Source organism: Leiobunum rupestre, chromosome 3, assembly GCF_980474605.1.
Source record: "Leiobunum rupestre chromosome 3, qqLeiRupe1.1.hap1, whole genome shotgun sequence".
NCBI classification, from domain to species: domain Eukaryota; kingdom Metazoa; phylum Arthropoda; class Arachnida; order Opiliones; family Sclerosomatidae; genus Leiobunum; species Leiobunum rupestre.
The window spans coordinates 43,236,283-43,253,838 of NC_143386.1; the positions used below are offsets into that span (position 1 = coordinate 43,236,283).

At 37.0% G+C, this 17,556-nt stretch overlaps 2 protein-coding genes across 3 annotated transcripts in view; one reads left to right on the forward strand and one right to left on the reverse strand.

The window, feature by feature from the left end:
- The window catches only part of L (zinc finger protein Lobe), a 155,558-nt gene that overhangs the window by 53,018 nt on the left and 84,984 nt on the right, over positions 1–17,556 (reverse strand). The gene's annotated exons all lie outside the window — the stretch shown is intronic.
- Positions 5,337–7,775, forward strand: LOC149951842 (uncharacterized). Of its 2 annotated transcripts, XM_090170129.1 has the most exons (3): positions 5,341–5,790; positions 5,854–5,868; positions 7,741–7,775. In XM_090170129.1, coding segments are annotated over exons 1-3 (426 nt in total). In that variant the 5' UTR covers positions 5,341–5,381; the 3' UTR covers positions 7,743–7,775. The 2 variants fall into 2 exon arrangements, with proteins under 2 accessions (XP_090026254.1, XP_090026255.1); XM_090170128.1 differs by lacking the exon at positions 5,854–5,868 and having other exon boundaries at positions 5,337–5,790; positions 7,716–7,775.

Below are 17,556 nucleotides of genomic sequence, written 5' to 3' on the forward strand. Positions count from 1 at the left end.
AGTGACTTAAATAATTTTGAAAATTTTAAATTTTAAATTAATTAAGTTATTACGTTTTAATTCGAACCACCGGAGCTAAACAAGTTGGGCTAGCGCCCAAACTACCCTTTAGTTAGGACCTTATATCTCGTTAACTATTAATATTAGAATTATCAAAATTATTTTAAGCACTAGAGGAAGGTTCAGCCTAATAAGAAAAACATAATTCAATTATGTAATTGTTAAAACAGAAACGTTCAGCTTGAACGAAAAAAGGGCTTTTACTGTATTCTTCAATTTCAATGGGACAATATCACCCAATTCCTATACAGAATGTGTCTCCATAAATTTTCAACTTTAACTATTCACTTTTACTATTCAAGTAACTTTAGCTGGAATTATTAAATAATCAAAGGGATAAATTTTATTTAAAATATAGATAGTCTGTTCAGCCTAACAATAGTTCAGAGTTCGTAAAAAATGTTTGGATTTCAAATCCCTGACATATCCAGGTTATCCCTGACCTTTTTGGTAATATTTCTGCTAATTTTAATCATTTCAGGTTTTCATAGGTAAAAGTACAAAGTGACACAATATTTTTTTAAATATCACAAACCGAATTATATTTTATAACAGCATACTGAGATGGTCTTCATTTTGTCTGTGATACAAAGTTTGTTGACTAAGAAAATCCATGACTTATCCCTGACTTTTTACGATATTATTTAAATCCATGTCTTTTTACGATATTATTTAAATCCATGTCTTTTTACGATATTATTTAAATCCATGTCTTTTTACGATATTATTTAAATCCATGTCTTTTTACGATATTATTTAAATCCATGTCTTTTTACGATATTATTTAAATCCATGTCTTTTTACGATATTATTTAAATCCATGTCTTTTTACGATATTATTTAAATCCATGTCTTTTTACGATATGATTTAAATCCCCCACTTATCTCTGACGTTTTTCACCAAATTGTAAATCCCCGACTTATCCAGATTCCGTAAGAACCGTGAATATCGAAAAGACGGACAAACGCGTCGCACCCATCAACCGGGCTCCCGCATCTGGTCTCCCAAAGTTTTAAAATGTACCCCTAACGACGCAAGGTGCTCCGCAGGGGGTCGTCCGCCCACCAAAATATATACCCTCGTCGAAAAACGTTTTCTTTTCAGAGAAAGAAGGAGAAAGGTCTTCTTCGGCGCGATAACTTGAATTGAGTTGTCACCCTGGCGCTCCTATACGCAGGCAGGCTCGCATCCTCCTCAACCCAACACAACAGTCGCGCCCAACAGGGCCAACAGAGCCCCCCCGAATATGGCAGAGCTGATTATCGTATCTTGGCGGGTTTATGGCACCAGTAAACCCCCCCCCCCCTGGTCCGAATGATAAAGCCAACATCATCCCTCTCTGGGCCTTGTCCCTCGGTACAAGGTCATCCGCGCCTTCACCCTGGTCCATCTTCTCGTGGGAGGCTATAGGGGCACTCTCGCCGAGGTGGCGCGACCCTGGAGAGAGAATAAAAGTTTTTTTTTTTGGAAATTTCGAAAGAAGGGGATATATCGCGGAAAGGGGTTTGTTGAAACAGCCAAAGTATAAATTCCTCGTCGGAGTGTGAAAAAACGCGTCGATGGTGGGGAGTCAAGAAGCGTCGGAAGGAACGGGACGTCAGGGAGGAATCAGAGATGATTGTATATATTGTAACTACCTCCTGCGTCGCTTATAACCGTCGGGGTCGCTGAAGAGATCTCCAACGCGACGGGCCTGATTTGCCAGTTTGTTTTACGGGGCACATTTCTAAGTTACACATTTCTAAGTTACAAATTTTACCTAATGAACTTAGTCTAAAGACTCTTTTGATTACTTAATTTTTAATAATTTATATTAATTGTTCTCAAATTATATTTGATCCCGCGATGTTATACGGACAATAGATTAAGGCAATAAGAAACCACTAACTTAAATTTATAAATTGCATTTTCTTAGTTACGCAACTAAGAAAATGCAGTTTGAATGCACACAATGTGACGCGTTGGGGCCCATTTTATTTAATAGGGCACCCAAACCGAGCTATCCACCAAAACGAGTGAATTAACCATCGCATAAGTTATGGGAGGGTAGATCATTTTTCCATTTTCCCTAGGGCCCATTTTTTCTAGCTACGCCACTGTATTACAAAATTTTTACTATCAGGCAACGAAATAATAAATATTTGATAGCGTAAAATCCCGATGAAAGTCAGTAGCGTAGTCAGAAATTCATTAAGGGGGAAGGCCATATTAAACTTAAGAGTTAAAATTTAGTAGAGTTAAAACTACAAGTAAGACTTAATTGGTTCCTAATGAAAGGTTTCGACATGGAATCTCCCTCTGGTCTACTCCATTGGTCTTTATAATAGACTTATTGGTCAAAGTCAAATATGACGTTTATCTTTATACTAATAATAATAATAATAATAATCAGCTAGGCTAATACCCAAGGCACCACCATAGACCAAGTCATCAAGCGACTTTTAAAGCCATTAATTCAGATGGCTGGGTTACAACTATTCAATGAATGTATAACTATGGAGACTAAAACAGTAACTCAATTTAAGAAACTGGCAAAAGAACGAGTAAATAATCAAACGTATGGTATCCCATAACAATTAGTGCAAATATACATTGCCATAATGATCAGTACTGTATATGTTTTTATTGTCATTGTTTTTTTTTTGTTTTTTTTTCTTTTTACAATTACTCATATTTTTACTTATTTATCTATGATATGTAAAATATATTAAACATCCGCCTGTCTGTGGTTGTGGCCTAAAAGTCATCTGTGACTTGGCCGTGGATATGAAGAACTGTATACCTCGCACGGAGAACAAATAAAGAATTATTATTATTATTATTAAGAGGGTGTTGGCAAGCCCTTCATGCCACGCGAGCCAACAGTTCCTTACACTCACTATAACCGTTAAAAGCTCTGGCAGTATATGAACGAACTATTATAATAGTATAATTAAAAGAAAAAATCTAATCATTGATCAACTTAGAGAAAACTTCGAATCTAGACCAATGTCCAATTCGATATAAAATGTTTGACGACAGTAGCAAACACTGTATGGACAGTCCCTCTCCGAAAGAACACGAAGAAGAATGAATGGGGCACCACAGCGAACTTCATCGTGTCGTGTCCCGCAAAATGCCTTCATCCCCGATCTCTTCTCCGTTGGCGTACCACCTCTAAACGCCCAATCCATTCTCTCTCTTTGGCACGGTACATAGGATCTCCCTTTAACCGCGCGATCCTCTCAGCTGGGAGTCCTCCCCCGCGAAGACACGACAAACCAAAAACGGCCCACCGTCGGATCGACCCGCAGTCCGTACCCTCTCTTCGCGCCTTCGACCGCAGCGCGGGGTGAGAGTGGGCACCCGGACCGACTCCCCGCTCGGTCCAAGGATATGTATGGGAGCCTCGTGGCTAAGGTGGTCACCGAAAACTAAGAGCAGATGCCACCCCCTTTCTCTAAATGGGTGCAGCTGCTTGGATTGAGATTTTGAAATGAAACGCCATACTGCCCTCCTCTGTTCCTTGTTATCACGCAACTGCTAACTGTCTCCTCTTCGTAATACGCCCACTCTCCTCAAAGTTTTTCGAATTGGAACTGAATTTATGGAGGTTTCAAAAGATACCAAATTTATAGCTTAATCAATGCTTGTTTTTTTGATTAGTTCAAAAATAAACGCCTATAAAAATAGGTGATTCTGAAAAATAATTACGTCAAATACACGCATAAAAAGAGTTAATATTTTGGGCGTGCGCTCTTGATATATTATTAGTAGATTGTAGCACGCACAATTTCACGCGCATTGGAAATTAATAATGAAGCGCGTGCTCAAATACTTTAACCATATGTAACATAATTACTCATAAGTATGCCACTGTACCTTTATTCCATTCAAAAATCTTCACTAACGGTTTGTTTCACCACGAACCAGTAACAAGGTGGACTACGTTAGATTTTAACCTTTCTATTCATCCTAGTAATATTGGCTACTATAACATATATGTATTGAAGCCCATGGAAAACCTACAAATTGAGAAGGAATTTTTTGTGTCGGAATTTTAGTCAGCCCAATGTATTACTTTATTGAAATTCATAAACTCGCTCGGTTTGTGCGGATGAAGTTAAATAATGAATAGTTTAGAAAAATAAAAGGTTGGGGAAAATGACCAATAAGTGAAAATGGAACAAGTCGTCGAAGTGAGATATTCCACAAGCGTTATTAAAACCCATACCAAGCCTAGAAGAGTTAGGTCTAGGCTCAAAAGAATCTGCAAAGACTCCCACCTTGAAGATGCCTCAGAAAAGCTCAACCAGAATTTCAACTATTTTTTCCAATAAACCTGATTATTTTATTTGACAATGCAAATTTATTTTAGACCCTGAGGCTCCGAAAACTTCATTAATTTGCGAATTAATTACATTAACAGCACTTGACACTATATTGTAGTTCATTTTAGCTCCTAAGCCTTGGTTGTTCAAACCGGTTTGTTTACTAAAATAATGGCCGTCGGTTTATCAGACGTAGAGCTAATTGCGCGACGGCATAATCGGCATTTGAGATTCTATGACGTCCAATATGACATCAAATATTACGTACTGTACGGATGACGCAATATCTGTGAAGAAATAGAGTTAGTGGCATACTTATGAGTATGTTACATATGCTTTAAGCATACGACAGAAAATAACCAAATCATGTGACCACAGATCGTTTTCGAAATCACCAATTATTTAGATACAAAAATTGTAAATAATACTTTACGAGGAACTTACTAAAAAAGCTAAGCACCGCGGAGTATCGTACTATTAATAGTAATTCACTACAATATGACGTTTGAATTTCCAAAAGCCCTCTAGCGGCTAATGAGATAAGTTAGCTTAACTACTATATATTCGTATGTCAATGACGCTGTAACAGTTCTTAGCAGACGATTATATCCAGCAACTAAACGAACTTCTCGTGAGGACCGCTAGGTGACGCTATTGAAACCAGGATACAGGGGTTTTTCTTCTTCATATATACTTTGTTCACCCGATTAAATTTTTGATTTAGAAAAAAGATAACACATATACCCTCAAAAGAGGGTAAACATTTCCATAGCAAATAGCGTATCTCAAGTAAGCAACATTGTCATTTACCATTTACTTTCCAGTGATAAGATAGTGCTAAATAAAAACTAGCAAAATTAATTTTTAAATCTCATAAAAATAGCGAATCGTCTAACAACGTGTCCACGTTTTAGGTTTATTAAGACTTCAAAAAATATAATTTAACTGGAACGTGTTAAAAAACCAGAGCATATTCTGACCATAAAAGGAAACGTCCAGCAATAAGCATCATGGTGTTCCGATTCATGTACGACAAGCTTCGACGTCCAGCCGAGCGAACCACTCTACCCTCCCAATCCTCGGACAATACAATGGGCAACGTGTTCACCAGGGAACACGTGGTCACTGGAATCAGACCCGAAGCTCACATGTTGCCGTACGATGAGAAAACTAAGGAAGAACTCATCGACGAAGTCAGAAATTTGAGTATATGTATGGACAGGAAAATCCGCGATGAGAGAATTTTCGTGGAGAAGTACAGTGAACTTCAGCAAAAGTACGTCATTATTATTAGAGAAAACCACGCGACTCTCGCTGAAAACAGTAGAATCGACGCTGAAAACTGCAAAATCGTGGCTGAGAATGAACGTCTAAAAAAAGAAATTCGAAGGCTTGTCCTAACGCACGGTCTAGAGTCACGTAAGTTTATTCTGTTAATTCTATTTCATTAAAATTTATTCTAATTTCTAGTAACTTCAACAGCGGAAGTCCATCACTAGTAACGAAGCTCCGAGATAGTGAACCGAATTAAATAGACAACTTATATGAAATTCTTATATTTACACAATAAATAAAAAATTTTAAAACTATAATCATGTCTCCTTTTAGTATATTCAGTCGGGAATCCATATCTCTACCATGGACTAATTAGATAATGCCTCTACTTGGAATGCTTTTCCTAGCATATCGCGTATGGTAAGATCAATCTGACGGTTTTGGCCCCGCCTACGAGAGAAAAAATGCCCTTTGGGCGCGTTCCCCTCTCAGGTTGTTGTTTGTGAAGTTAACATAGTGACGTCAAAAAAACCGTCAGCCGCATCGAGACGAAAATCTGCCGCGATAAGCATTCCAAGTAGAGGTATGGATTCCTGCTTCAAAATAATGACTTAATAGCCACGTAAGCGTAGACAAATTATTTAGATTGAGCCGTGGTTAAGAATACTTAACGATGGATAAATGAAAAAAAGTTAAGTACTCTTTGTGGTAATTTAGTATAATATGACTTTTGGGCTACCAAGAACTCCTAGCGGCCAAAGAGAGAGTTAGCTTAGCTACTGGATATTCGAATGCCAAGGTCGCTATAACAATCCGTATAAGACGATTATAGCAAACAATGTGGTGTTCAGATCAACCGAGACTGTAGCCACAAGCTGACAGATATGCAATGGCGGCGGAAGGAAAATATGTAGAGGGGTACAAATGTCGAAATCCGGGACAGCTCACTGCTCTCCGAGAAAATTAGGTATTTGTATTGCATATTTGTAGTGATTTTCACGACCATAGAGCAGCGTTTAACAAATAAAGAGTATTAATTACGTCGTAAATGTATAATATTGTTACATAAGTGTGACAATTCCTCACACGCAAAAGTTTTACTGAGAGCTATTCACAAGACAGACTGCATTACGGGCTTCGTCGCCGTTTTTCGTCCGCTTGCTAGGCGTCACACGTGTTCTTAGACAGCGCCTCGATTGGAGGAGGTTTTCTTCTTGTGATGACGTCACGTCGTTACTAGCTCTCAGTAAAATATTCCCCAAAGTGACAAACTTATGGAACAATATTATAGACTTCTGTTATATTATAATTATTATTTCTGAAGGTTTTGGAAAATAAACCTAAATGTTATTTTTGAAATTTTTGGACGGGCGATTTGAAGGGGTACAAATGTACAAATACGTTAATTGTACCCCTGTGCCCCCCTATTCCGACGTCACCGCAGATATGCCCCGAAAAGAGAGAAAAAATTCCATAGATATTGTATCTCAAGTAAATAAACAACATTAATTGTCATCTATTTAACCTTTACTTTCCACGATAAGGCTTAAATTAAAACTGCCAAAATTACTCAGAAAAACAGTGGATCGACTAACAACGTGTCGATCTTATTTACTAAAACGTCCAGCGGTATTCAACATGGTGTTCCAATTCGTGTACGACAAGCTTCGACGTCTCGCTGAGCCAGTCGCTCTGCCGTTACAATCCTCGGACAATATAATGGGCAACGCGTACGCCAATGAACACGTGGTCCCGACGAACAAACCCGAAGCTAGAGTTTTAACTCACGATGATAAAACTAAAGAAGAACTCATCGACGAAGTTGAAAAACAAAGATTGTGTTTGGATCGAAGAATCCGCGATGAGAAAATTTTCGTAAACAAGTACAGCGAACTTCAGTGCGAATACATCAGCTTAATCCGGAAAAACCGAGAAACCGTCGCCGAAAATGAACGTCTCAGAAAGGAAATTCAAAGACTTGTCCTGGCGCATGGTCTAGATTCACGTAAGTTTATTTTTGTTAATTTTCTTCGATTAAAATTTATTCTAATTTCTATTAATTTCAACAGCGGAAGTCCATCACTATAGTAACGGAGCGCCAAGATAGTGAACCTAATTAAAAAGACAACAACTTATATGAAATTCTTATATTTACATAATAAATAAATTTTTTAACTATATATATAAATGTATTTGTTTTTATTTCTTCAATATAATGACTTAATAGCCTCGTATGCGAATATAAATTATTTAGATAAAGAAATGGGAAAGATTTTTTAACGAGGGAAACACGTAAAAAAGCTAAGCGTACATTTTATGGTAATTCGATATAATATTACGTTTGAGCTACTAAGAGCCCCTAGTGGCCAAAGAGAGAAGTTCACCTAACTATACTAAAAGTCACTGTTACCTACGACCACTACGAAAGGCGGGGAGTTTTCGTACTCCACCAGAAATATAATGCGGTAAATAAAGTGATATATGTGCAATATTATTAGATTAGGGTTAGGTTAAAATTATTGTCTGCTACTCGTATAATATATTTTTCTAACCGAATAATTGTACAATGGGTAAAACATAATAGTACAACAATAGAAATTATGGTACCAATATAAAATAGTATTAATTTTTTTATTAATTTAAAGTGTTTGTTGCAAAACATGCAGATAACTGTGCTGACAACACTTGAACGTCGCCTGAAAGCAAATACTACGTAATTTAACTATATTTGAATATTTCTAATTAATATAAGTTACGTGGTTTTTGCTTTCAGGCGACGATTTTATGTATTGTTAATAAGAAATACTTATTATTTTAGTAGTAGAAATAATGTAAATATAAAAATAGTACCATTATAGTACAATAGGTTGGAAATATGGTACACTTTGGAGCTATATAGTACTAAATAAAATAATTAGTACTATTTATAATATGATGCAAAATTATGGTATTTGTACCATAAATATAGTACGTATAGCAACGCTTTGGCAGTCGGTAGTAGGGGATTATCTCCAGCAGCCTTTAGGTGACTGTGTTGCAACCCATGAAGTATTCAGATAAACCGAGACTTTGAAGCTTCAACAACAGCCTATTTTCACGCGAAGGGGCGTGGTTTTTCTACCGGGAATCATGTTCACTTATTCTTCGCGCACCCGAACACATTTTTGATTTAATAAAAAGATAACAAATATGTCTTCAAAAGAGCGAAAAAATTTCCATCGTGTATCGAAAGTAAATAAACAACGTTATCATTTATTTAACCTTTACTTTCCAGCGATAAAGTTTAAGAAATTGATAAATAAAAACTAGCAATATAAATTTTTAAACCTCATAAAAATGGCGAAACGCAAGGCAACGTGTCCATGTTTATCACTTCAATAAAACGTCTTTAAAAACCATAGCATATTCGGAGCAGTTATCAACATGCTGTTCCGATTCGTGTACGACAAGCTTCGACGTCCGGCTGAGCGAACCACTCTACCGTCCCAATCCTCCGACAGTATAATAGGCAACGTGTTCACTGGAATTGGACCCGAAGCTCGCATGTTACGCTACGATGATAAACCTGAAGAGGAACTCATCGCCGAGCAGAGACATTTGGTGCAAATTATGTCATCATGGGCCCTTCTAACTGAAATTTTCAAGGGAGAGGTGCTAGTGAAGGTCAAGCCGAAGGACCCCTATCGTACCGGGCTCCCAAAAAGCATGTTTCCGGGCCCGGGGAGTTTGGCCTCGTCTGCCCGACCCTGGCGACGAAGTCAAAGCTTGAGTTTGGACAGGAAAATCCGCGATGATAATATTTTCGTGGAGAAGTACACAGGCCCGTACTGGCCCGGGCGGCTAACCGGCGGTCAGATCGGGGCCAACTCAAATTGGGGACCAAAGAGGAAAAATTTGGAATTCATGGGAAATGGGGCCAACACGATTGCATAGCCGGTGGGGCCAACACGATTGCATAGCCGGTGGGGCCAACTACTAGCCAGTCCGGCCCCGAGTACAGTGAACTTCAGCAACAGTACGTCATTATCAATAGAAAAAACCATACAACTCTCGCTGAAAACAACAAAATTGTTGCAGAGAATCGAAGGGCTAACCACCGATGACGGATAGTGGTCAGCCTATTGAACAGAATGAACGTCTCAAAAAAGAAATTCGAAGGCTTGTCCTGACGCACGGTCTAGAGTCACGTAAGTCTATTTTGTTAGTTTTCTTCGATTAAAATTGGTTCTAATTCCTATTAATTTCCACAGTGGAAGTCCATCACTAGTAACGAAGCGCCCAAGATCGAATGGCTAATCACTTCCTAAAAATATGTAATAATTTAATCATTTGCTTAATCAATTAAGTACAATCAAAGCTACAGTTTTGTATACCGATTACGGGAATTGACCAAGATAGTGTACCTAATAAATATTTTTTTTAAACTCCTGCTTTTAATATTTTAAATATAATGACATAATTTTATCCACATAATAGTATCTTTTGTGATAACGAAAGTAACTCTTCTTTGCCGTGCCATGGATAAATCATAAGCTAATTACTTTAAGGGTGGGGGACGAACGTGAGATCGAGGTGGGATATCAACGAAAGCTTCGAAAAGACGAAATTGTTAAAGTGTGACAGGGACTGCAGATGCGAAGGAAAAATATGACCATCATAAAAACCCGGGGTGGGGTTTCTACAGTCCGCCATTGTGCTATTTGACTTGGAAAGAAGAGGGTTCCTATAGACCCAAAGACGCCAAAAAGGCATCCCAGGACACAATAGCCCCCTTCGCCGTAAAATGCCCCCCGGGTAAACTCTGACACGCGATTTTTTTTCTCATGGAAAGCCCTGAAAACAGGCACCCAACTTGTACCCAAGAATGCGGCGATTTCCCTAGTTGGAGGGTGGCGAAAATTCCCCTTTAAGACCTTAAGTAGTACCAACAAACGTCCCAGATTTAGAGATTTCCTAGAAAGTAGACGCGACTAGTTAACCTCTCCGCGAAAGGAAGGCCGCGATCAGAGTGTGACGCTCAAACGGACAATTACCAAGTTAACATGGCATTTGGAAATCGTCCGTATATATTCGTACGGTTGGCCTGCCATGTTTATAGGATCGGGCGCTGGTCACAATGGAAAAATCTCCCCTTGAATAGAATAAATGACGGGGATTGAGGGCTCAGTATTGGTCAAGCCGCGGTCCGAGTCCAACAAAACGGACACACGTCAGAAAGAGAGAGGTACAACCGTAACAATGAGAAATAGTCTTTTCATTCCAGGTACAGTCAGCGCCGTATCGCACGAGCGGTTTTAGCGACAATAGCGACACTTTTACAGCTTCCCCCCCTCCCAAAACCGAAATCCAAGCCGTGATTGAACCACGCCTCTATCAAGATGATATTTGAAATTTTCCACGCGACACGCGATGGTTCGGATTTCAAAAATGCTAGTGATAGACTGATTGGTAATATTTATATTGTTGATTGTTTTCGTCTAAGTTTCTGTAAAAATAAATTCGTAAGTCTGTGTGGTCTTAAAGAAATAGCGACCATAAAAAACAGTCAATTCAGTATATGTCACATTGACGTATTTCGACAGTCTAATTATCAGTTGATGTATTCCAACTGAAATTGAGGAGGATCCGAAACACACGTGTCCAAAAGCCGGGAAAAAAGAGTTGGTAATTGTAGACCAACTTTTACGGATTCTACAAAAAAATCTTAAAAAAAATTCAGTCTTATAATTATTCAAAATTATGTTGAAAGCAAAGACGTATTTGCGAATGATTCATTCGTTTTTGAGAGATCCTTATCTGAAAAAAATAAATATTGTAGTTTACGCGCTCTAGCGCTCGACCCGTTTGTATTTAAAGGTTTATTTACCCAGGTATGGGTATATTTTTGGAAATAAACGCTCCGTAAATAGTAATTTATGTTTGTCAACAAGCTGATGGGTTGATGTCTCCGGCCATCGTAGCGTTAACACGCCTCCTCGCCTGCAAAACGCCAGGACAAACCCACAATCAATAATCGTGGCTTTTTTGCTATATCACATGGACGGCAATTTTTAACAGTCCGATCTTAATTGAATCTGTCCGGTCGCCAGAGAGAAAATCTCAACAAGTGGTCTGTCCATCACTCCCTTCCCCCCGATCGAGAATATCCGGGAAGTCATCCTCCGAAACTGGTGGCGCCCTCTGCCTCCGAACAAATAATCAATAACCGGATTTGGATGAGAGGGTGGACTTATATTTTTATTTATTTGAATTTAAAATAGTTTTTGGTATCTTTTTTCATTTCAACAAGCTAGCAAAATATCATGATTTGTCCCCACAATTTCAATTTCTAGCTTCAGTTAAACCTTATTTTGCTCTTTTTCGAGCGGCGACATTTTTGCTCTTCTCATTTCGCTCTTTTTCGAGCGGCGACATTTTTGCTCTTCTCATTTCGCTCTTTTTCGAGCGGTGATATTTTTGCTCTTCTCATTTCGCTCTTTTTCGAGCGGCGACATTTTTGCTCTTCTCATTTCGCTCTTTTTCGAGCGGCGACATTTTTGCTCTTCTCATTTCGCTCTTTTTCGAGCGGCGACATTTTTGCTCTTCTCATTTCGCTCTTTTTAGAGCGGCGACATTTTTGCTCTTCTCATTTCACTCTTTTTTGAGCGGCGACATTTGCCTCTTCTCATTTCTCTCTTTTTTGAGCGGCGATATTTTTGCTCTTCTCATTTCGCTCTTTTTCGAGCGGCGACATTTTTGCTCTTCTCATTTCGCTCTTTTTCGAGCGGCGACATTTTTGCTCTTCTCATTTCGCTCTTTTTCGAGCGGCGACATTTTTGCTCTTCTCATTTCGCTCTTTTTAGAGCGGCGACATTTTTGCTCTTCTCATTTCACTCTTTTTTGAGCGGCGACATTTGCCTCTTCTCATTTCTCTCTTTTTTGAGCGGCGATATTTTTGCTCTTCTCATTTCGCTCTTTTTCGAGCGGCGACATTTTTGCTCTTCTCATTTCGCTCTTTTTCGAGCGGCGACATTTTTGCTCTTCTCATTTCGCTCTTTTTCGAGCGGCGACATTTTTGCTCTTCTCATTTCGCTCTTTTTAGAGCGGCGACATTTTTGCTCTTCTCATTTCACTCTTTTTTGAGCGGCGACATTTGCCTCTTCTCATTTCGCTCTTTTTTGAGCGGCGATATTTTTGCTCTTCTCATTTCACTCTTTTTCGAGCGGCGACATTTTTGCTCTTCTCATTTCACTCTTTTTTGAGCGGCGACATTTGGCTCTTCTCATTTCACTCTTTTTTGAGCGGTGACATTTGGCTCTTCTCATTTCGCTCTTTTTTGAGCGGCGACATTTGGCTCTTCTCATTTCGCTCTTTTTTGAGCGGCGATATTTTTGCTCTTCTCATTTCGCTCTTTTTCGAGCGGTGACATTTTGGCTCCTCTCATTTCCATTTTTCGCTCTTTTAAAAAGATATTGTACCGCTCAATTTTGGACTGGGTGAAAACTCGGAACCGCTCAATTTTGGACTGGGGGAAAACTCGGAAATACTCCTTCTGCGTTGAGTTTGCAAGTTATCTCCCAACTGGTTAAAGCTTGGAGGGGTTAAAGGGGTTTCCCCAACGTTAATAGTGAGTGTAGGGAGCTGTTGGCTCGCGTGGCATGAAGAGCTTGCCACCACCCTCCTACGCATTGTAACCCGGCCACCTGAATTAAAGGCATTATAAGTCGCTAAATGACTTGGGCCTAAGGTAGTGTCTTTGGTATTAGCCTAGCTGATTATTATTAACTATTAATAATTACAAAAACCTCTCAAATGAGAGAAGCACGCTTATCACTGAACGTGACATCATCGACGGATATTCCGCCAATAATCCCCGCAATGTAGGATTTCCATCACCCTCTTTACGCGCGAACAATATTGCTACAGCTATAAATTGTTGATTATTTCTAAATAAATTGTACGCAATCCGTGTATTTCGTAATGTCGTGAACTCTAACGACGAGTGCCCTCGTCTAAAGGTAAATCGTGGCGACACAACGCGGCGCGCGAAAAGAATGCAAATAAAGGTGAGATTATAAAAACCACACGCGGAGATCAAAGCGAAAAAGACGGGAAAAAATCTCTCCTATTCGTCCAGAAATCCGCGAAAATATATTCGAGAAGAAAAAAAGCTAGTTTTAAGGCGGAGAGTTCTTTCAAGCGAGAAATAATTGTATTTCTGAGTCGCTTCGCTTTTTTAGTTCCTCCGTTTGTACGTGGTACGGCCATTACGTAAGGCTTACCTATTACCATCCGTAATAATGGTGGAACAACCAATGGCGAGCCCGGCTACGAATGCGGCGGGGGATGTTTTTTCTTTGGTTTGTATAGCTGACGCGGGTACGTCATTTTCTGACCAGATTATCGTCTGGGAACCAACCATGAAATTAAAGGGTTCCGCGTTCGCGACTTTCCGGCATTTTTAGGTGCTCTCTCTCTCTCTCTCTCTCTCTCTCTCTCTCTCTCTCTCTCTCTCTCTCTCTCTCTCTCTCTCGACACCGTATCTTCAGGGTGCGACTACACTCTCTTATTTTTTAAAGAACGTAGTGTGGTGGAGAGGTTATGGAATTGCGTCATTCGTACCTTGTACTCGGAGCCCCTTAAACAGGCTCTTGGTTTTTGATCTTGAAAAATAAAAGGTTAATGGGGAATTCAGTACCGAATTTACCGAAGGTGGCGCCCTAGGCACTAAGCAGGCAGAATTTGGTGTGGGCCTATGGACTTTTACTGATTTTTCAGTGACTAGTCACTGATTTGCAGTGACGTAATTTTAGCTATTTCAATCAGTTAATATTCATGGTTTGGTCAGTGGTTTTTAAAACTAAAACTGTTTTCCAAAACCAAGAGACGTCTGCTTAGACGTCTGCTACAAATAAAACAGGGCAGATAATAATATATTTCTTATTCTGAATGTTTTATTCATGTACACAAAATGGTTTTTATTCATGTACAGAAATTATTTTTGGTGGGGGCCCATAGGCCTGTGCCTAGTACGCCTAGTCCTTAATCCGGCACTGGGGGAACTTAACACTTGCAGGTGTAAGACACGTGATGCATTGGACATCCATAAAAGTGCCGTACATTCTACTGAAATAAGATTTTATAAATCTTGAAATCAATTTCAAAGTCCTGGGAGGCTATTCTGTAAAGATCTTAAATGACAAAAAAATCATGATAGTTCTGGTCAAATTGAAAATCGTGGCGGTCTGTATTAGAGGTCGGGGATGGTTAACTTTTATTCAATAGATAAAGCTCGCAAAATTATTCGTAAAATGTTTTGATCAAGTAATTTATTATTATTCGATTAATTTTTTGATAAATTTGTAAAATTAATCGGAAAAACGACGTTTTTTTCGATAAAAAGCTCAAATTTTACGAATAATACATGTTTTTTAATCATTTTCCGAAATACTAACCGGTCTATTTCTTTGTTTAGATTTTTTTCCCGAAAAAAATCAATTTAATCATGGATAATGATTAACCGTCCCCGACCTCTGTAGGGCGGCGTAAGTGAATTTTAATGAAATTCTTCGACGTACGGTCGATAGTGTCAATTTAAGTCTTAAGCACCAAAAATAAACAGGTATTTTACGTCCGCTTAAGCATTTAGTTTATGATTTGACTAAAATACTGGGTATAGCGTAACATATACTGCCACTACTTAAAATTGATCTTACACAATCGTTAGTTGGACGGATCGAGATTTTTTGTCAATTTGTATTTTTACAGAATAGCCCTCCAGAAATCGGTTTGAAAATTCTTAAATCAACATAAACCGAAATTCAGAACAAAAATTAAAATCCTAAATTTCTAAATTAGTTTCGGATTTTCTGTTCAAAATTTCTACATACTGAATAACCCACCTACAAAATTCGCAAGTTTTATTAATGGTATACGGTTGTAAATATAAGATACCTTTTACTCTATTGCCAAATTATCTTGTTGAAACGTAATACCTTATTAAAGTGGAAAACCAATTAAATGGTGTACAATATATCTAGTTTATACAAACAATTTCCTTTGTCTATAAGCTAGCTGTACCAAAATAACATCAGAAAATCACTATATAAAAATCACTAGAAATCACAAAAAAATATTTACTTATTCCAAAATAACACTGGAAATCACACAAACATATATCTGAATTTTACAATAAAATATCACTGAATTTCACAACAAAACGTCCCCGCGAATCGCATTATAAAATAACTAGAAATCACTAAAATCAGAAGTCAGATGCACAAAATGTTTACCGGAAAAATTTTACTAAGCCAATAGTTCTTTTTATAAAATAACCTTGGCCATCTTGTTGAAATTTTGCCTCCCCGCTTTAGCTGTGGATCCGTTTTCTCTCCCACTAAAGAGCTTATGAACTCATTCTTAGGCATTGGCTGAACTAGTCCAGGGCAACATTTCAACAAGTTGGGCAAGCGTAAAGACATTTTATAAAATCAACTATTAGGAGACCTTAGCATCAGTTTAGATTATTTTGTTTAATTAATTCCTAATTTAATTCTAAATTGATAACAAAGATATGTATAATTACTAGAGTGACCAAATGTTTAATTTTCTTTACCAATTATATTCGTGACCAAAAGCTACTGCAACGCCATCTTTGTTTGCTGTCGAAAACTAGATAGTTAGCGTATTTTTCAGTCGCGAATTAAAACATATATCTAAACTTTAATAATGATACAGTGAAACAGGCTTTATATCAACGTCCATCTTGTTGTACAAATTTAATGTACCGTAATGCGGGTGTTTGAAAAATTACGCGAGTAACTAAAAAAATAGAGATTGTCATTTTTTAGGCTTTATGTTATTCGAGTGAAAATATAAAAAATATATCTTCTATCCGATTCGGTTGTTCGCGGTTGAGACACACACGGTTGTGCCGAGAAGAATAAAAAGAAGTCCAGAAAATAATCCTTCCAAGAAATAATAAAAAAAAAACCTAAATGGAAAACGGGCATCGTAATGATTACGGCGAAGATGGTAGAGTCGCTTATTACGAAAGGGACACACCGTTGTAGCCACCAATACAGACTACTTTCCAACTGAGTCCGTTCGCATTTATTCCAAGGGTAATTGTTAGGGTTAGTGAAAATAAAATATCGAAGATATATTGGGAAATGTACTTGTTCCCTATTAATAATACTTGCAATAATAATATTTTATTTCACAAAACCTTTGCAGTCAACCACTATACCACTATACGACATTGTCGTTTAAAGGACAATTTCAATTTTAAAAGAAATTTGGAAAATAAAATTACACTAAGAATTAAGAATTTTGAAGAAGTCAATTTAAAAAATTCGACACCAATGAAAGAAATACAAACAATTATGAAATAAATAAATAAATTAAATAAATAAATTAAATAAATTAAATGAATGAAATAAATTAAATAAATTAAATAAATTAAATAAATTAAATAAATTAAATAAATTAAATAAATTAAATAAATTAAATAAATTATAAAATTAAATAAATTAAATAAATTAAATAAATTATAAAATTAAATAAATTAAATAAATAAAATAAATTAAATATATAAAATAAAATAAAATAAAATAAAATAAAATAAAATAAAATAAAATAAAATAAAATAAAATAAAATAAAATAAAATAAAATAAAATAAATAAAATAAAATAAAATAAAATAAAATTAAATAAAATTAAATAAAATTAAATAAAATTAAATAAAATTAAATAAAATTAAATAAAATTAAATAAAATTAAATAAAATTAAATAAAATTAAATAAATTAAATTAAACAAATTAAACAAATTAAAAAAATTAAACAAATTAAATAAAATTAAATTAAATTTAATTGAATTAAATCAAATTAAAAAACAAATTACACTAATTATTGAGAGTTTTGATAAAGGA